This window comes from Zingiber officinale, chromosome 5A (assembly GCF_018446385.1).
Source record: "Zingiber officinale cultivar Zhangliang chromosome 5A, Zo_v1.1, whole genome shotgun sequence".
Lineage (NCBI taxonomy): Eukaryota > Viridiplantae > Streptophyta > Magnoliopsida > Zingiberales > Zingiberaceae > Zingiber > Zingiber officinale.
The window spans coordinates 142215555-142237467 of NC_055994.1; the positions used below are offsets into that span (position 1 = coordinate 142215555).

Genomic DNA, 21913 nt, shown 5'->3' on the forward strand with positions numbered 1-21913 from the left:
CTTGACCTATCTATTTAGTTACTTATTGACTGTTTTATTTGGATAATCTAGTAAATCCTTTTTTGAAAATCTAATTAAAGGCTAGGATGTGTTTCATCTTAAACAACTTTCAAGTTTTAGGAAAACTCATTAATTCTATTTTCTAAAAAATCTCATTTCTCTAGTGTTTTAAAATTTATTTCGGCCTTAGTCTAGGACGAACTCCTAGAAAGCATGATCCTATAGATTTAGGTAATGAACATCTCACAAGCACACTAGACCTACCTTGATTGTGTATTCAAAAACTTAGAATGACATAAGATGCGTAGGCCTCTTTCCTGGACTTTAGATGCTTATTTCAGTACATCGACATAAGTTTGAGCGAAAAATATAATAGTACATTGATCAAGTTAAGTAGTCCTTTTTCAGTAAATTTCTAATTGGATATTATTACTTAACTTAACTACCTAAGTGAACACTACTATTTTCTGATAGTTAGTTAGTAACTGAAGGGTAGACATTTAAGAAAAATTTTTAGATGAATATTATTTTTAAAGTAATATCAAGTTCGGGGGAGGGCATTTGAAAATTATTTTCAAAGTGTCTTATTTCAAAATTTTTATTTTTCTTGCTACGGTTTGCAAACTGGAGGTTTAAATAAATATTTTGAAACTTACTTAATTTTTATTGAAAAATGTTTTAAAAAGTAATAAATACTACAAAATTGCTTTGAAAAAACCTTGTAAAATTTGTTCACTTTATTCTGAAAAATATTTTAAAAATATTTCCAAAACTAATTTGATTAATTTCTTTGAAACTTAGTTTGAAAAACACTTTTTAAAATTCACTTTGAAAAATTAACTTTTAAAAGTTGCACTGAAAATCAAATTTTAAAAATTACTTTGCAACACTACCTTAAAAATTACTTTTCAAAAATAGTCTTTAAAAACAATTGTCTTTAAATGTTTGATTACATTTGACTTGTTTTGAAAAACATCCTCCCTAATATAGACTTGAAATTTTAAGCATAGTTTCTTTCAAATACTTGAGTTGCTCACTTGCTCTATTTCCCTATTTTAAACTTTGCCATACTTAGTTACATATTTTGATGAATGCTAAAGGGAGAGGGTAAGAGTTTAAGTAAGATAAACTAATAAAATTTGAAAGACTTAACCCTGAAATTATCAAGACAAAAAGTTTGCTCATTTAGATTTCTTTTACATCAGTTTTATTGCTATGTTTACATATTTTTCTAACTTTAACCCAGCTTATTTTTACATTAAAAAGGGAAAAATTGTTGGTGTAGTTGGCACCAATAATCAAACTTGAGTGTTGATGAATGATAAATAAGTTAAAGTTAGATGTGTTGTGTGATCTAACATTTCTACCAAGTGTACAAGACTTAACTGGTATGACACCATGCTGAAATCTAGTTAGGTTTGGAGGACTTGATAATTAGTATAGAAATCCAAATAGGTCAAGGAGTGACCCGATATCTGGCGGGAAGTCCCATTGGATCCGTGAGACCTAACAACTAGCGGAAGTCTAATTGGATCTGTGGACCTAACAACTGGCAGGAAGATCTGGTGGACCAAGATAGAGTCAAGTGATTCTACAAGATAAGTAAGGTAAGTCACTGGAGGAGAGTGTTCCAATAAAGACGAGTCTCAATTAGGAATTTTAGGTGCAAGTCCAATTTAGATCCATTTTAGAAATCTAAATTGAGACTATGACTAGTTTCTAGTCTTGAAAGGATATGAACTAATTAATATCACTATTTTATTATTGTGTTAACTTCATTTTACAGGGCATATTTTGGTTTTTGGACTAAACACATTTTACAGGATGAAAAGAGAAAATTCAATCTAGGGTGAACAGTATCTGAGGCACCTTTAACTCATTTAAAGGTGCCTTGAGTTAAGTAATGGAAGGTGCCTTGGAGATACTTAAAGGTACCTTTGATCGAATAAGGCAAAAGACTTCATCGATGATAAGAGCCGGCTTTTGACGGATAAAATTTTGAATTGAAGACGCCTCCATTAACGTTGAAGACGCCTTTATTCCCCTTTAAAAGGGCTACTCGGCCAAGGTTTCAATATAACTCATAAACAACTCTTCTATAAGCTTTTGCACATTCGTTCGGCGCTCCAATCGCTCCAACTTCATGATGTTATTCCGCTATGACGCTGCTGCGTTCAGCTGCTACTGAGGAAGTCGTCCAACACCGAGTTCAATCCATTAAATCTACAAGTGTTGGGTAACGAAGTTTCTTTGTGTACTTAATTACTGCATAAAGAAAATTATAGCTTGTTACACTTTCCTATTCTTTTATTTGTACTCGATTCCCCCTTATGGTGATTCTGGAAGAGCTCTTTAATGGATTACCCATCGATAGATCCGTGAAACCTGGGTCTTGGAGTAGGAGTCGCCGAATACTCCGAACCAAGTAACTCCTTGAGTTATTGTGCTTGTTTTGTTTTCATATTAGTTTTTCCACTGCGTACTTATTTTATAAATCTAAAAAGATAAGTTCTTAAAACCACGTGATTCACCCTCCCTCCCCCCACTCTCACGTGCATAATGATCCTCCACCTTCGACTAGACTTAAAGGGGGATTAGTGATGCAAGGGTATTTTCTAAGTGCCACGTGGTCAAGAAAGTCAATGATCAAACCAGAATGGCATGCTGGGTCAACAAGGGCTGACTCTTGGCTACTCCCGGCTACCCTCGACTCCCAGCTGTGCTTGGTGGCCAACTCCCAGTTACCCCCAACTCTCGACTCCTAGCTACACTCGGTGTCCGACTCCCAGCTACCTCGACTCTCGGCTATGATTAGTGTCCGACTCCCGACTACCCCTCGACTCATGACTCCCCACTATGCTCGGTGTCTAACTCCCACCTATTCCCGACTCCGAACTCTTAGAAATGTTCAATGCCCGATTCTCGGCTATTCCTGACTCCTAGCTATTCCCGACTCTCGACTCACGTTCAGGCTCCCTTAAACTAAATTGAAACAGTCTCGACTATCAAGATCTAGAACAATGAAGCATTACGTTATTCCTGGATGATAATGAATAATACAGTCGTTATCATGAGAAGGTGGAAAGCGCATGTATTAACTCTGGCATAAATGAGTCGTAATGGACATTTATTTTGGATAACTTGGCCACGACAGTGAGAAACAAGGGAGCACCAAAACAATGTGCTAGAGAGATTCGGTTCTATAAAAGGTAGTTGCCTCTCATGAGCAAAGGTACGCATGCTCATACTTTTAAACCTTAATTTCCAACAACGACTTTCTTTTTCATAAAGAAATGACTTGAGCATCGGAGTGGTTTCACCGAGGGCTTTCCTAGCCGTCATTCTAACTCATTTCCTATAAGTCTTCTTCTTCATAGAACGGAAGTCACATAATCTTTCTGATCAATAATAATAATAATAATAATAATAATAATAGTGTATTATCGATGCGTCACCAGGTAATTACATAACTAAGGTTATCGGGAATAAAACATAGCCAAATCTTATTTGGTTCAGCATAGATAATGTAACAAAAATTTATTTGTTAAAAATTTTAATAAATAACCTTCTTTAATATTTTACTATATTACCCTCGTTTACAAAACTAACCATACATAATAATAATAATAATAATAATATTATTATTATTATTTAAACTCTAATTTGTTTACTTTTTCTTTTTCCTCTTTTTCTTCATTTTTATGTGTTTTTTAATTTTTTTTATTTTTTACATTTTTTTCTTCTTTTTTTATTTTTTCATTTTTTGTTTTTTATTTTTTCCATTTTTAATTTTGTTTTTTATTTTTATATTTTTAAATTTTTTTAGTTGTTTAGTTTTTTATTTTTTCCCTTTTTTATTTTTTTACTTTTAAAAAAAAATACGTTTTTAAAATTTTTTTACATTTTTTTATGTTTTTTATGTTTTCTATTATTTTTTTCTTATTTTTTGTTTTTTTAAATTTTTAACCTTTTTTTATTTTTTAATTTTTTTTACATTTTTTACGTTTATTCTATTTTTATTTATTTTTAATTTTTTATGTTTTTAATTTTTTATTTTTTACATTTTATTATTTTAAAAAAAATATATATTTTATGTTTTTATTTTTTTACATTTTTTATTATTTTTTTATGTTTATTCTATTTTTATGGGTTTTTAATGTCTTTTTCCTTTTTTAAAGTTATTTTATTTTATTTTTTATATTTTTTGATTTTTTTACATTTTTCTATTTTTTTCACATGTTTATCTTATCCGAGGATATTTTGGGTTAAAAAAATTCGTTAACCCTGGAATCAAAAAAACCTTAGTTTTCTGAGGTTTTTCGATTCCAGATTGCATGTCCCATTTTACTGACGTGTCGGACATAGAACATTACTCGGGAATCATTGATTATCTAATCAAACAGGGTTTTCGTTGATAACATTGAATGGATAATTAAAATTATCAAAGATAATCTCCAACTAAATACACTCTTAGAATCATGATGCATGGAAGATTGCTAATTTGTCACGTATACATCACATCCATGATTTAATTCTTAATTAAAGTATATTTATAGATAATTTTTCTCTAAATTAGGGTACGCAGCCAAGAGATTTTTTGTTTTGCAACAATTCCTTTATCAATTTCTTATCATGTGCTCTTTATTAAAAGCATTTATTATTTGTGTGTGTTAATTGTCGAGAATTTGAATTCATTTTTTATTGTATTATTCATAATTCTTCCTATAGGGTCTTGTAGGATCTCGATTAGGTCTTCATGTGGTTAATCAAATATAAAGCGATCGAATCTCAATGGTACGCTATAATAAATTAGAAATTTTTATAAGATTAAATCATATTTTAAGGATTCAAATAGTACATAGGAAGAATAGGTATTCAGTTATTAATCGAAATTTGATCCACAGATATTATGATAACAATACAATTTTACACTAACTAATTTATATCTAGATTAACACAAAAGAGATAAATCATGAATCCTATTTGAGATTTATAAATGATTAATCTGATCAAGTAACGTCGAACTTAGAGTGATCAATTTGATTTTATGAAAAAATTTTACCAATCATTAAAGTAAATTTGAAAATATTCACGATAGACGGCCTAAAAACTTAATATCTCTTGATTATGAGTTATTTATCATTAGGATACATTTAAAAATATTTACAAACTAAAAATTTAATATCTCTTGATTGTGAATCTTATTAGAAAAAAATCTCTTTACATACATCGTCTATAGGAATCTAACCGTAAATACATTAGTCACGATAACTAAATTACTTTTAAAAAAAAAAACTGTCTTCTAATCTGACGGACAGAAAACAAGGCAAGTGGTCAAAATAACTTGATGGCGTGAATTGGACGGGGGATGCAGCCCACAAATAATCCATCCGCTGTCCACCCAATGACACCAGACACCTGATCCAAAAAATGACTATTTAAAGATAAATAACCAGCAGCGGAGGCTTTTCTCTGCCTTTATTGGCCCTGCATTCTCCTCTGCTCCCGCCGCAGAACCCTAGCCACCAGCGCTCCAAACTGCATCCCATCAAAACCCTAACCACATCGATCCATTTTGCTCTGCGTCGCCTCCCCTAGTCCCCGACATGGACAGATACCAGAAGGTGGAGAAGCCCCGGCCTGAGTCGACCATCAATGAGAACGAGATTCGAATCACTGGCCAGGGTGTCATCCGAAACTACGTCAGCTATGCCACGAGTCTACTCCAGGTACGGATCTGTGACTTTTATTCTCTTTCCTTTGCCTTCACTGTGTGTCTTGTTCCAGATGCTTGCGCGTTCTACCTGGTCGGCATCAATCCAATTTTTTGAAGTTTGCAAATTTTGTCGACCTCGCACTGTTTCACCGTTGATGAACCACACACGGGCATTCTATATATATATATATTGTAATGCATTATAATGTTCTAAAGACTGCACTTTTAATTTTCTGAAGGACTGCTAAAAAAACCTACACTTTTAATGTCAGCTGTTTAAACGAATGAATCTCAAATTCTTAGAACCATCATGACGAACTGTACGTCCATCATCTTCTCTAGATAAATAAGTCTTATTAACATGCTTACAGGGAATCTCTTAGTAAAGAATAAGAAATGTCTCCTGATGTCATTCAGTAAGTTCACAACTTAATGTTCTAGGTACATTTAGTCACCTATAGTTTCATTGAAGAATGAGATTAACGCTCTCAACTAACCAGTAAGAAGAAACCATATTTTATTATATCTTCTAGCTCTGATTTTTTTTATTACTATTTTTTTTTTTACTTTTGACCTTAGTTTATAATTTTCTATTCTTTTTCTGGTCAGCTAAACTTTTTTTGATAGAGAATATTAGGAAGTTAAACTTTGTTTAATCATAGTGGCATCATTAGCTCAGGGAAATTCAACAAACTTCTGACTAATCTAGTAATATGAATGTCATTCTTGATGGTGGCTGAGATGGTTACTAAAGGCACTCTTTGACATTTGCCAAGACATGCATGATAGTGAGGAAAACCTCCTAGATCAACATAATAAAACTCCATCGTAATTCTTGTTATCACTTCTTTGTGCTTTATCTCAATGTCATCCATAGAATACTTAGTAACACAGATCCTTAATTTAGTTCATAATCCAAAAAATCAGTTTCTGCACTGGGTGTAAATTTTGTTGAAGTTGCATAAAATATATAATTTTTCTAATAATCCTACTGAATGGCTGGTTATTGAATCTTGTCATCTTAATAGTTTACCTTAAGTTATATTTTTTCATTACATATTTCCACAAAAGAAAATAAATATAACCAGGGTGTTTAATCACCAAATCTATACGGTGTACATTCATTCTATCATGTTTGCTGCCTTCTAAATTCTTTCATTCAGATTGAGTTTTAGTGTACCTTTTATACTTCTGTTCTTTGATATCTATTCCCTCCAAAAAAAAATCTTAACAAGTTGTGACATCTCAAACAGGAGAAACATATAAGGGAGATTGTCTTAAAGGCAATGGGGCAAGCAATAAGCAAAGCCGTAGCTATCGCAGAAATTATAAAGGTTCCTTGAATGTTTATCCCTTTGTGTTTCTTAAAGTTGCATCAGGCTTCACTCTAATTTCCTTATACATTGAGTGCAGAAAAGAATGCCTGGGCTATATCAGGAAACACAAATCAGTTCAGTTAGCATCACTGACGTTTGGGAACCAATTGAAGAGGGCCTTGTGCCGTGAGTTTATTATTCTTTTTGCTGTTCATGGATAACATTTTCTAGATGTTTGACAAGTGGCAGTTTATATTTGTCTTTGTTCAGTTTGGAGATGACACGACATGTTTCAATGATTTCAATCTCTTTGTCAACCAGAGAGCTTAACAAGAATTCCCCTGGGTACATATCTGTTGCTTTTTATGATTTCTCTCATAAGTCTACTTGTTTATCTTGAAGAAGGTGTCTTGGATGCAGGAGTGTGGTAATGACTGACTTTTTGTTGACTTTATTTTGATTGGTAGGTATCAAGCTCCCTCGCATCTAGAACAACCAAGGCACCAGCAAAGATACCAACAACGGCAACTGTCTCAACCACAACAACAACTTCAATCAAACCAAGCACCAGGTCAGCTTAGTGAAGGTACAAATCTTGTATCATAATATTCATTGGATAGTATTGTCTTCTAAAGTATTCACCAAAATTTACTGATTTATTTTTGTTAATGCTCAACAAAGATTCTTATGCTCAACGGGGAAGAGGAAGGGGTAGAAGTAGAGGGAGAGGGTGGGGAAGAGGATATGGTGGTGGTGGTTATGGTGGATATGACAACAATCAAGGTCGATATGCTGGTTACGGAGGAAGCAATCAGGGTGGATATGGTGGTTATGGAGGAAACAATCAGGGTGGATATGGTGGTTATGGATACAACCAAGGTGGATACAGCCACAACCAAGGTAGATTTACACTTTATATTGTTAAATGAGCTTGTACCGCAGAAAGAGCAATTTACCTTTACTCAAACTTTCCATATGATAGATAATGGTGGTTGGAACTCTAATTGGGGTCGAGGTGGAGGGCGTGGTAGAGGCAATTGGAGTTATCGTGGTAAGTATACTTTCTACTTCTCTTTTTGTAGAAACTTGAAATACTTGCAATCTTTGTATAGATTAAATGTGTAACCTTAATAAACATTCCATGTCGCAACTTGGAAACTACTGCCAATATAGAAAATTTCCTTGCAACTGGCATGCCCTCCAACATCATTTTAGGAAAAGAAATGTATTTTGTTGATTTGAAATTCATTGACTAAATATGTCATATAAAATGATAGGTGGAGCATATGGTGGAGGCCGAATGCCTGGTGGAAGGGCCGGTGGGAGGGGTTATGGAAATGGCCGAGGAAGGATGACGGGTGGTGGACGAGGTAGGATGGGTGGTCGGAGAGGGAGCCAGTTTTGATGTCCTAATCGTGTTTTCCACATATCCCTCCTTTTGCTCTGTTAATGTAGGAAAAGGAATTGTTGTTTTTGTGCGTCTTAACTGTGTTAAGGTTGAGCAATTACAACAAAATCGCGTGTGCTTTCAAGGCAAGGAGTTTATTGCTCATTTTAATTCTCTATTTCCCATAATCATGGAGTTTGTGCTGTAAGTTGCTCCATATCTTTGTTCATATAACTCGTCTATTTGATAGTTCTAGTACTCATAGAATGAGTTTTGTGTCTATTAAATTCTGTGCTAATTGTCATCCTAAATTTAGCAATTCAGTTCATGAATTATGATAATGCGATTGGTGAATGCTAGATAAAGCAAGTAATATATCTTTTCTTTTTAATGGTTGGTGGTCAATACTGGGTTGTGGGTTGATACATCAATTCTTTTCCAGTTCAAATGGACGCTTGAAATGCTGAAATACATCTTGGCCAAACCTTTTTATGAAAACAAGGATTAGGTGTTTTTATTTCAGTAATAAAATTAAAAAAATAATTGTAATAATGGATTTATGGTAAAATTAAGAAAAGTTTCAAATATCATAGTAGGGTTACGAATAGTTTGAATGTAAGTCTGGGCCTATCTGGCATGCAATATTTAGTAAAATACTTAAGAAGACTAGCATACAAAATTTAATTAAACACTTTCAATTAACATGTACTATTTAATAGAAGATTAAGCAAGATTAATATGCAATATTAAATTAAACAAAAATTAGGATTTTATTAAATATTTTTTCCCATAAAATTCTGGAGATGGAGAAATTCTTTAACAAGAATGGCAAAGTTAAACACTAATAAATAAAAGAGAAAGAAGCTACCAGTCATGGTTGTGGTTTGAACTTTGTAAGTCATGAGAGCAGTGGGGTAGCACAAGAATATAATAATAATAATAATAATAATAATAATAAATTTAGTTACCGTCATTGATTAGCAATGATGAACTTGATCTTATGAAAATTTTCTATCTGCCACCAGGTAAATCGAGAAGCTCTTATGATAGACGATTTAAGAAACTCAGTATTTTTTGATTACGCGTTTCATTTGAAGAATTTTTTTTTATAAATTTATTATATCTAAGGATCGAACTATGGGTGTTTAGATTAGCACAAGAGCAAAGCACTTTAGTATTGTGGAAATAAGTGCATAAGAGCAAAGCACTTTAGTATTGTGGAAATAAGTGCATTGACACTTTTTTTTTTTTTATAGAGTCTAAGTCGAATGTTGATCTAACACTATTTAAGCATATTGGAAGTCTTTAATGATTAAGTGGACTTTGGTTGTCTGGATTTCTTCCTGATGCTTGAAGCATCATTAAACCGTTTATCTTGGTCGTCTTCTCCAGATCGTTGGATCACTCCTACACCGATCACTTGGAAGCTACTCTGATTACCCACATCTTGCTATGGTGCCCTGGAAGTTATTAGCTTCATCAGTCAAAACTTATCCCTTAGCTAGTAATCTCAATCTTATCAGATCGCATAGAATTACCAAGTCACTTCAAGCGATAAGGAGTTAGTACAAAAATATAATAGTAATAAAATAATAAGTTTTGAATAACATCGATTTTCCGAAACTTAGCTTACCTTTACCCAGTACCTCTACGACTTTAACCTTACTCGATGTTAAACTCTCAACTGACCCACTTTAATGTCCATTGCCAATACCTTAGTTCCCAATTGATTTTCTTTAACTTACACATAAGAGGTGTTTGGTTCTTTCCTCGAAATATGAATCGGAATTTGAATCATTGTATTGTGAAATGAAAATAGGTATGAGCATGGATATCATTTTTAAAAGCAGTATTTGGTTAGTTGCATATTTTCTATTGGAATAAATCAAAAATTTCTTTTTTACCCTTAAAGGAAAATAAGAGAAAAAATTAGATGTGAGAGAAAGATGAATGTGAGAGAAAAATATGATGAAAGAGAATGATGAATGTGAGAGAAAAATATGATGAAAGAGAATGATGAGATAGAAAGTATGATGAGAAAGAAAATGTGATGAAAAAGAATGAAAAAAGGGAAAGTGTGATGAAAAATAATGAAGAAAGAAAAAGTGTGATGAGAGAAAATGAGAAAGGAGAGTGTGATGAGAGAAGATGAGAGAGAAAATATGATGTGAAAAAAAGTATGATGGAAGATGATGAAAAGAGAGAAAGTGTAATGAGAAAAATTGAGGAGAGAGAATGTGATGAGATAGAATTAGGAGAGAGAGTGTGATAAGAAAAAAGAGAACAATGAGTGTGATGGGAGAGATTGAGGAGAGAAAAAGTATGATGAGGGAGAAAGTATGATGAGAGAGAAAGTGTGTTGAGCGAAAAAAAAGGAGAGAGTGTGACAAAAGATATTGAGGAAAGAGAAAGTGTGATGAGAGCGAAAGTGTGATGAGAAAAAAAAGAAAAGAGAGTATGATGGGAGAGATTGAGGAGAGAAAAAGTATGATGAGAAAAAAAAGGAAGAAAGTGCGATGGAAGAGATTGAGAAAAGAGAAAGTATTATAAGAGAGAAAATGTAATGAGAAAAAAAAAATAAAAGAAAGTGTGATAGGAGAGATTACGGAGAGAAAAAATGTGTGATAAAATGATGAGAGAGAAAATATGAAAAGAGAGAATAAAGAGAGAGAAGTGATATGAAAGAAAAAATAAATAAATATATTTTGATATTTGATATTAAGGGAGAAAATTTTAGTTTTAGGTCAAGGGTATTTGGGAATATTTTGATTGATGAAAATATGGTAATGACTCATTGAATGGGAGGTACATGGGAATGAATTATTATCTAATTTTAAGGATTCATTTCCTTATTTGTATTCTTAGTTAATGGCAATCAATGATTCGCATTCCCATTCCACTAACACGGTCTAGAAACTGTTATCTTCCGGTCGGTTCTGACAAAAACAATCAACTAGGTCGCCTGCAAGCGTGTGGCCCACGAGCTCGAGATTTGCACCCCCCTACGCGCGATGATCACGTGCGTCACGCCCGATTTATGGATTTCCGGCTCGAACCCCCCGAAACCACCTGATTTGGGCTCAGCCCGCGCATGTATGTAAGTTCCCTTAACTTTGCTAAGCAAGGATGAAATGACTCCATATATAAGGTCTTCCAACCTTCTTAGCTTAGTAATATGGGACTAAATACATACACGTATATATTACTAGAATAACAATAAAAATCATGAAAAATAATTTGAATTAAAAACACAGAACTCAACACTTCTCCTAGTCCCACTATGCCTTTGTCATTTCCTAATTCCTAATCAGATCTTTGCATCCTGGCAAATTACTTGCACCTTCAATCACAATCAAATTTAACCTTAAAATCAATCGTATATTAAAATATTAGTTCAATATGGTGTTCACGTACTGGTGTTAACTAAGTTTAAAGTTAGTCAAAAACTAATTTTGGGAAAAACAAATATGCACTTTATGCATGATAATAATAAGAAAATGAATATGTAATTATGCATTAATGCATTAAGTTAAGTAAAACAATTCTCCCCTAATGCAACACCCTCCCTTTATATATTTATATATTTTAAAAATACAGAGAATTTTATATCTGAGAAAACTTTAAAACATTTTCTTTTCTCTCCCTAGTTTTTTTTACATAAAAATAGAAAATAAAAATTAAGTGAAGGAAGCGTGTATTTTAAGCAATAAAAAATATGTTAAAAAAAGAGAGAAATTCTAAGTAAACATTAGAAATAGACTAAAGTAAAAAAATGAAGTATGACAATTAAATCATACATACATTTAAAAAAATTGTCTAGTCCCACAAAAACTTAATCCACTTAGTCCCACTAAGATTTATCCCGTTTAGTCCTACGATTTCTGTTGTCACGCGGACCAAAAGATTTCTGTTGGATATAAATAATCTGTTGTCAGAGATTTACAGATATTAGTTGAATTTAAGTTACACTGAATTAAATTCAACTTACAGTCGAAATGACCTGAGCGGATAATCTCAGGCTGCCAGCAGGGGCTGATTTCTGTAATGTGCAGAAGATCAGACTAATTTACTGAGTAGCCAGACCAGATCGACAGGGCAGGTCTGCAAAGCGACGGTCCAGATCGATAGTGCAGGTCTGCAGAGCGACAGACCAGATCGACAGATCAGAGCGGTAGACAAGAGCGACAGACCAGAGCGACAGGGTAGGTTTGCAGGGCGGTAGATTAGAGCGACAGATCAAAGCGGCAGGGCAGTAGACTAGAGTGACAGAGCAGGTCTGCAGAGCGACATACCAGATCGACAGACCAGAGCGGCAAGACAGGTCTGCAAAGCGTCAGACCAGATCAACAAGGCAGGTATGCAGAGCGGTAGACCAGAGCGGCAGGGCAGTAGACTAGATCGACAGATCAGATCTTGATATGCCAAAAGACAGACTGGGCGAGTAGACTGGCCAACCAAGCGGACGAAGAGACCGACCGGGAAAACGACCGAGGCCTGCGAGAGTCGTAGTTTTCTTGAAACAAATTCGCCCACCTCCGGCTGTGCTTCGAGGCTTACAAGGATCGTTTGTTTCCTAGGATAAAACGGTCGACCGTGAATCCGACCAAGCACCGGCAGTCACGGCGAACTGAGTGGCACCCGCACCCGATTGCTATCACAGGCACTCCGCCGAGCAGGAGTTGCACGACAGAGGAGGAAGAAAAAAAATGGAGAACCTTTGCTTGCTTTCTATTTTCTTCTTCTGCCTATGATCGGAGCCTCTATAGGAGCTCAGCTCAATGTCCAGAGTTAATGATCTTAATGGTCATTTATTAGTCGAACAGTGAAACGACCACCGTTTCACTCATTATTACTCAGTCGATTTTATTCTACTTTAATATATATTCTGCATTAATATTGAATTGTGACAAAATGTTAGTTGTTCCACTTGAACAAATTTTGTCTCAATCGATCCGACATTCGTGTACATAGGTCGCGCTCGCACACGAGTCAACTTGGTTCAGTGCAATCCGGGTCCTGAATTTGCACCCTCCTGCGTACCCATACATGAGAGAGAGTCACTCTCCATGTATTTGTTCACATCCTTAATGTATGTGAATCAATATAAACCAACAAAAATACCTTGAAACCTCCAATGTAAGACTAAAGTCCCATTTACAATGGAACCTCTTTCCTCTTCCATTTATTCTTCATTCACTTATTCAACGATTTCTGCTCACTAATTGGTTGTTTCACATTATAACAACCAATTAATAATTGTTATAACATTGTAATAACTAATAAATTATTATTATGATAATTTTATAGTGAATTTGATTATATTGAATTTTATAGTGAATTTTGATAAGTTGGTAAAGATAATTGATATAAAAGTGTTATATATAATTTTTTTAACCAAATTGAATTTATTTATTTTTACATTTATAACTGCTACATGCTATACATAGTTACTACAATAATGTACATTAGAATAAGGACATATAACAACCACTAATTGATCAAAATCACTCCATCTTCATGAAAATAAACACTTTAACATGATTAAATTCATCATAAAATTTTTATAGCAACCACTGACTGACTGTTTCAATATTGTAACAACCAATTAATCATTGTTATAACAAATTTATAGTGAATTCGATAATATCGAAATGATTTTTAATGATGTTAATAATTTTGATTAGGTTGATAAAGATTTTTTATATATAAAATCACGGTAAACTATCCTAAAATTTCTAATAACAAACTCAACTTCTTTTTTAATTCTTACAGTAGAAAAAATTTATTTCCACTTTATGTACATGTAAATTTTTCTTTATTTCAACTCCCTATTGCATACCAATTTACCTAATTATCATTAATTTTTTTAGGCAACAAAAATTTAAAATGAGATATAATTTATCCTAAATGTAACATATTTAAATTATAATCTAATATATTTTCTATCAAATTGAGTATAATTCTTTTTCCGTCTGATCAATCAATTGATATATTCGATTTTAGTTAAATAATACTAAATTTAGGAGGAATTATACTTTATTTTAAAATTTTTTACCTATAAAAAATAATGCTAGATTATGTTATATAAAAATAATGGTATAATTTATCATAAATTTAGCACAATTTAACTAAAACTATATCAATCAATTGGTTAAAATGGAAAAATAGATGTGATATAGAAAATATCCTAACTTCTACCGTTAAATAGAAGTTAAATAAATTGGTCTGTATTAGGAAGTTAAAGTAAGGAAAGTTTACATAAAGTGAAAATAATTATTTTCAGGCAAGAAATTTAGAATAATTTATCCAAATAATCGGTAAAAGATAATTTATAACTATTACATAATAAGTATTTCATAATTAATACGATAACATTAGTCTAAGGATGTATAACAATCACTAATTAGTCCAAATTAATCAAAATTACTTTAATATGGTGAACAATTTATGGTAAAATATTTATAACAGTCATTAATTGATTGTTATAATATATTATAACAACTAATTATTATTATTATTATTATTATTATTATTATATAGTGAATTTGATCATCTTAAAAGTTTGAATAATTTTGATAATTTATAAATAAATTTTTAATATAAAAAATGTGAAGCACTGGAGTACAATGAAACCCTAACTTCCACTGAGGCCTGCCCGTGAGACGGCTCATCGGACTCTCAGGTCGAGACGAACTCGAAAAAGGAGCGATAATGGAGAGCGCCCTCGCCACCGCCGCTTCCATTGCGGACCAAAGGCAAAAGATTGAACAGTACAAGCTCATTCTTGCATCAGTTCTCTCCTCTTCCAACGACGTCTCACAAGCCAAGCGTTTCATCGATCATAGTAATACCTTGTAGCTAAGTACTCCTTTTACTTACCCTTACTCTGCAATTTTTGATCGGTTTCGGGGATTTTCCCTCCGCCCGTTAGTGGTGTCGGACGAGGTTCCTCTGGTGGTCTCCAGGCAATTGCTCCAAACCTTCGCCCAGGAGTTGGGAAGGCTAGAGGCAGACATCCAGAAGGAGATCGCTCATTATGCTCTAGCTCAGATTCAGCCGAGGGTTGTGTCTTTCGAGGAACAGGTATTATGTTAAGACTTCATCTTTGACTCTGCACTTCGATCATTTGATTGTTTGATATAATTACGAAAGAAAGTGTCTGGTAATTTTTTGTTCGATTTTATTGTGGTTCCTTTTGTTAAAACCCAAATAATTTGGAATTAGTCTAAACTGGAATTGAAAGGAGAGACGTGGAACATGCTCTGGTTGAGAGAAATGTTCGCATTAAAGATTGAGTTATTATATCACTGAAATTGAGAGTCTATAAAAGGAGAGAAATTACACTTTGCAATGGCATCAAAGTAGTTAAAAAATTCTCTTCCCTATGCTCTCTCTCTGCTCTGATTAATCTTGAACGTCGCTCCACCAACACACCACTGTCTGCCACCTGACTCTTCCTTTTTTTCTTAGTTTAACCACTTCCTCCCTATAGAAGGTGGATTTTCAAGGGAAAAAGAGGATCACGCAACGAAGCCTGGACTCAGTCTCTTGCCGGGTACATAACATCTTGTCACTGTTGCCTATTAGAGAGCAATGAATTTAAGTGTTTTTTCAGCTATTTGCCTAATTAATTTGGAACAAAAGGATCTATCTATCCTCTGGACCATAGTTTGCAAAATCATGATCGGTCGGGATCGGATTGTAAAATTGTACGATCCTACCAAAAATGTCTGAAATTTTATGGCACATGATTAATAATTAGAAAAATGATTTAAAAGGTCATTTAGATATAAATAGATTAATAATTTTCCGTATACATGCCATCGTCGATACTCGACACCACAAATGATATTATTACATACAAATTTAAATTAACTAGTAATTTAACTACATTCTAGTACAATAACACTCAATAATATTTATATTTTCATATCACAAAATGAAAAGAGTATAAAATTTCTTTTAACACAATAACAATAATCACATTCAACCTCAAGAATGCTCCCTTGGTTCACAAGATTATTCAATTTAAAGGCTAACAAAACCTTTGATTCAAACACGAACGCCGACAACAATCTTCTAAAAACATGTTGATTCCACAAAATATCAGACAATATGCATTCAAAAACTCATTGTTTTACGAAAAAGAAACGACATAATATTCATCAAAAACTAACTCAAAACAACTAAATAGATGTTTAAATAATTTCAGAACCCTAACCCTAACTTTGCTAAAGATGAAAATAACCTAAATTATAAAAGAGTCCAAAAGATAATAAAAAAAGACTAAAAATCTTTCAGGCCTCTGAAAAGGCTTTAAACGATGTTTTTTGGCCTGAGATTGGGCGGTTACGGGTTTCACCCAATAATCAACTGTAAATCTCTAAACATTCTTCATTTTGATATATTATAGGTCCCGTGATTCAATCTGAGTCAAAATTTATGACCTCTCAAAGCTTTTACCGATCCTGCTCTATTCTACTTTGATCCCACCGATCCTGCTATAATTCCAATGCAAAAATGCAGCAACAATAACAATCAAGCCTTTTCCCACTAATTGGGGTCGGCCTTATGAATCTTTTTACGCCATAGCTCTATCTCCTATTAATCATCATCTTTATTTAAATAAATTTTATCTTGTTTTATTGTTGTTAACCAAGTTTTTTTTGGTCTTCCTCTTCCTCGTTTGATATACATGTTTATCATAGTTTCACATCGCCTAACTGGAGCATTTATTGGTCGTCTAACTACATGTCCGTACCATCTTAAACGCGTCTCTCGGAGTTTTTCCTCAATAGATGCAACTCCGACTTTCTCTCTAATGCTCTCATTTCTTATTTTGTCCATCCTCGTACATTCATACATCCACCTTAACATCCTAATCTCTGCAACTCTCATATTCTGCTCATGTGCTCGAGTCATAGTCCAACATTCAACTCCATATAACATAGCAGGTCTAATTGCAGTTTTATAGAACTTACCTTTAAGTTTAAGAGGTAAGTTTAAGAGGTACTTTACAGTCACATAAAACACTCGACGCTCCCTTCCATTTCACCCATCCTGCTTGTATTCTATGTAAGACATCTCTCAATCCCTCCATCGTTTTGCAAAAATGATCCTAAATATTTAAATCTCTCGGTTCCGGGCAACTCGTCCTATCTTAACAATTGTTTCATTACTTCTAATATTGCTAAACTTAAATTTCATATATTTTGTCTTTAATCTACTAAGCTTAAAACCATTCCCTTCTAGTGTTTTTCTCCAAAATTTTAGTTTAGCATTTACTCCTTCACGTGTTTCATCTACCAAAGAATATCATCTGCAAACAACATGCACTACGGTACTCCAATGCAAAATTGCAAAAATGCAAAAAAATGATCTTGCATGATCCAGGATCGACTCGGTGTTCTGGATCGTAGGATCGTGTGATTCTACGATCCAAGATCATGATTTTGCAAACATGGCTCTATACATCATTTATCATCAACATCTACTAGTACTAGTTTTTGCTTATTCATCATCAACAACTCCTAGTGCTACTCCTAACTTTAGTGGCTGTTGTTATGAATAATATCTCTTCCTTTGTTTCTATTAATATTCAGAACAGACTTTATTAGTTTGAAAATAATTTTGTTAGATGAAATGGCATATTATATCCATGCACTTCATTGCTAATCTGGAAATATCAAATTGCATTTGATTGGTTCAGGATGAAAACCATGGTTTAGAGTACATTTCTACCCTACTTATTAAATGAGCCCCTGGTTTGAATCTAGTGGAAGTCTGGTGATCCTTTTTGTAGTCTGATGGAGACAAGTGACAATCTCCATCAAAGGCATATAAATGCAGAAATAAAGATTCCAATGGCCAACTTTTAATTTGGCATACTTCAAAAAATGATGAGCCTATTTGGGAAATGATATAAAGTCCAGCAGTTCTAAAAGTTTGAAGTCAAAGTTTGAAAGTCAAAGTCAGCTATAAATTTCCTACAATTCCAATGTGTTTTAACTTCTAATACTTGAAATTTTGATGAGTCAATTATGAGTCTTTATGAATATTTATATTTCTTATGCCAGTCTTGATGAGTCTTTATATTTTCTACATGAGCGCTTATGAATTCTTTATGTTTCCTATATTAGTTTTTATGCCTTTATGATTTTGTGAGTTTACATGCTAGTATAAATATTTATGTTGTTGTATTGCTGGAATATGGAATAGGAATAGTGTTTTTGAACATTCTCTTAGGTTGTGTAATGCAATCTCCCTATGGTGTAATGCCTAGGAACCCTTAGGTGTGATACCTAAGTTTCTTCCATCTTTCTACACTTGTTTACCACTTACTTTTAGATTCCTATGCTCTCTTTCAGATTCCTACAAACCTTCTAACACTCAATCTCTCTTCTTATGCTACATCATATTTGATATTTAGAGCTTAAGCTAGCATGTCTATAAGATCCAGGAGGAACTTTCCTATATAGAAGTTGACTCATTCACATGATGAAGCAACTTTATGCCATGCAAATTTGTCTAAACGGTGTTGAAGTGTTGATTTCTCATTCTAAAGATAATCAAGCCAAAGGAGAGCAAGGAGAAGCATCTCAAGCAAACCAGAACATGATTCAAGTAGGGTTTCCAACATTTCAACAACAACAATATTTTTTGAGTTGGCTAGAGGATTTTTGAAGGCAGAAAATAATTACCAAGATGTTCCTGGTGATATCACAAAGAAGGTTTGAACTGAGGACCATATTTCGAAGGAAAAGTTGACCCCTTTTTATTTATTGATTGGCTTGCATTAATAGAAGAATACTTCAATTGATATTGCATGATAGATGATCGAACAGTAAGGGTTGCTCAAGTAAAGCTCGTGGGTTTAGCAAAAATATGGTGAATTGGTGTTGAAGCAAACATATGGAGAATGGGGCAAGCACCAATCAACTGATGGCAGAAGATGAATGTTAAGCTACAAGAGAAGTATTTGCCAACAAATTATTAAGATAAACTATGGGATCAACTTATTAATCTAAAGTAGAATAACTTGTCTATAGCTGAGTACGATGAATTAAAGATAAGGAGTCAAATTATCGAAGATCCACAACAAATTTTGCAAGGTTTATGGTATGGAATTAGAACAAAATTAATAAGATAACTACGTTACAGCGTGGAACAAGCTTTCTAAGTTGCATTGGATATGAAGAATCATTTGGATTATTCATTTTATAAGAAGTTTGGAGTTTCAACAATGAATAAAAGGATCCATGAAACCTAATTAGCTTGCAAGAGGAGGATTTAACAACCCATTTAATTAGCATAGTGACTTTAAATCATCTTCAAAATCATTCAAGTCATAGAACAAGGGTAGCAAATGTTTCAAGTGTGTACAACAAGGTCACACGACTTACTATTGTCCAAAAAAGTATCTACACATCGGAGTAAAGCATGAACATGATGTAGAAAACCAAAGTGATAAAGGGGATGGAAATTCTTTTGATTATTGAATTTATAATGGAGATGATTTGGAAGAAGATGAAGACACTTCTTCGGTAACTGTCACTAAACGTATTCTTACTTCTCCAAAAGTTGAAGATGAAGATTGATGGACATCTATTTTTCAAATGTTGGTTCACTGGGAATCAAGCACACAAGCTTATCATGATGGAGGAAGAGCGAGGCCGTATGGCTTACAATTGTCCAAAAAAAAGTATCTACACATTAGAGTAAAGCATGAACATGATGCTTAAAACCAAATAAATGAAGGGGATGATTTTTTTAAAAAATTATTATGGAGTTTATAATGGAGATGATTTGGAAGAAGATGAAGATACTTCTTTGGCAACTATCGTTAGATGTATTCTTACTAATCCAAAAGTCAAAGGTGAAGATTGGCAGGTATCTATTTTTCAAATGTTGGTTCATTGTGGGAATCAAATACACAAGCTTATCATTGATGGAGGAAGTTGCATGAATGTTGTCTCAACATTTATGTAGAGCACCTCAAACTTTCTACACAACCACATATTTAACCGTACAAGGTTGGAGTGCGTCTATTTTGGTGACACAATGCTGCCTTGTTTCTCTTTCTCGTGAAGATTATGGTAACTTTATTTAGTGTGACGTTATCCCTATGAAAGTAACTTATATAACTTAGCTATACGCTAGGTAGCGTGGATACTCTGATTTTTTTTTTTTTTTGAAGCATTGGATATGGATGTGGATACGATACGGATACAATACGCCATACACCTATATGGCTGTCGGATATGACAAAATCAGTATGGTTGACTTTATGTAGGCTTGACCACTTGGATACGACTTGAACACGGGAGTGATATGTTTTTATGACACATTTGGGTGGAATTGCAAAAAATTAAAAGTTTAAGGGGTCAAATCGAAAGAAATTGAACTTTGGGGGACTAATTAAAAAATAATTGAAAACTAATTGGGCTTAATAGCCCATTAGCCCTAGCCATTGTGTTGTGTGAACAGAAAAATTCATCAGCCTTCTTCTTCCTCTCATCTCTCATCATTGGTATATATTTTAATATTTATATATATTTTAATAATTGACGTATCCTAACCGTATCGCCGTATCTGTATCGTATTTGATATAATACCCGCATTGGTATCCATGCAACATAGGCTACATGATTGAGATGTGCATCATTGTGGCAAGGAGAACATATACTTTCATGGGCAACAATCAGAAAGTATTATTAATTAATGCAGATTGTTAAAATAAAGAAATTGAGAAGGTAAAAAAATGCTACTAATAGTGCAAATTCTTTTTTACATTCTGACGTAGTGGAAACTATTGAATCTTTTGATTCAAACACGAACGCCGGAAACAATCTTGTAAAGACCTGTTCATTAGAATATGAGGAAATAGGCATCCAAAACAAGCAACTTTGAGAAAAGGAACAACAAAAAGTATTATTGATGATAAAAAACTTCCTTAAAATCAACTAAGCAAATGGTTTCAAAAGTCTCAAAACCTTAACTCTGCAAAAGATGAAAATAACCTTAATTATAAATCCTAAAAGATAATAAAAAGACTAAAATTATTCTGAGCTTCCGAAAAGTCTTTAAATGATGTTTTTTGGACTTAAGACGGGTCTTCACGAGTAAATCCGGTAACAAATGTCGATCTTTGAACGAGTTTCAATTTGATATATTATGAACCCCGTGATTCAATCTAAGTCAAGAGTTACGACCTCTCAAAACGGTCCTAAAACTCAAGCTATGTTGTTCCGCATCATATTCCAACTATGAAAATTTTTAGTAGTAGACCAAAGAAAGTTTCTATATATAGTCTTATAATCAAAGAAGTAACTACTACCAAAGTTTCCTCTGTTCCTCTAGAAATGTGTAAAATTTGCTGGTGATCTTTCATGAATGTGTAAAATTGTGCATGCTATTGATTTTGTATCGCTTCAGAATTACCCAATCTACCATCCTATTGGATGATGAATCCAAACGGTCATGCGAAATTGAAAA

General features: G+C 33.4%; 2 protein-coding genes across 4 annotated transcripts in view; both read left to right on the top strand.

The window, feature by feature from the left end:
* Positions 1 to 5466: 5466 nt before the first annotated feature.
* LOC121982167 (TATA-binding protein-associated factor 2N-like) lies at positions 5467 to 8706 on the top strand. Of its 2 annotated transcripts, none has more exons than XM_042535109.1 (8): positions 5467 to 5729; positions 6970 to 7050; positions 7130 to 7218; positions 7303 to 7377; positions 7500 to 7618; positions 7714 to 7932; positions 8015 to 8083; positions 8310 to 8706. In XM_042535109.1, exons 1-8 carry the CDS (start codon positions 5607 to 5609, stop codon positions 8435 to 8437), a joined length of 903 nt encoding a protein of 300 aa, XP_042391043.1. In that variant the 5' UTR covers positions 5467 to 5606; the 3' UTR covers positions 8438 to 8706. The 2 variants fall into 2 exon arrangements, with proteins under 2 accessions (XP_042391043.1, XP_042391044.1); XM_042535110.1 differs by having other exon boundaries at positions 7500 to 7603.
* A 6329-nt stretch (positions 8707 to 15035) lies between these two features.
* The window catches only part of LOC121982168 (COP9 signalosome complex subunit 4-like), a 31906-nt gene continuing 25028 nt past the window's right edge, over positions 15036 to 21913 (top strand). Inside the window, exons 1-2 of one of the 2 annotated variants that reach the window (XM_042535111.1) lie at positions 15036 to 15263; positions 15351 to 15502. In XM_042535111.1, coding sequence (XP_042391045.1) covers positions 15131 to 15263; positions 15351 to 15502 — 285 coding nt within the window. In that variant the 5' untranslated portion in view covers positions 15036 to 15130. Of the gene's footprint in view, positions 15264 to 15350; positions 15503 to 15889; positions 15975 to 21913 lie in introns of those variants that run through there. The other variant, XM_042535112.1, reaches the window with a different exon arrangement.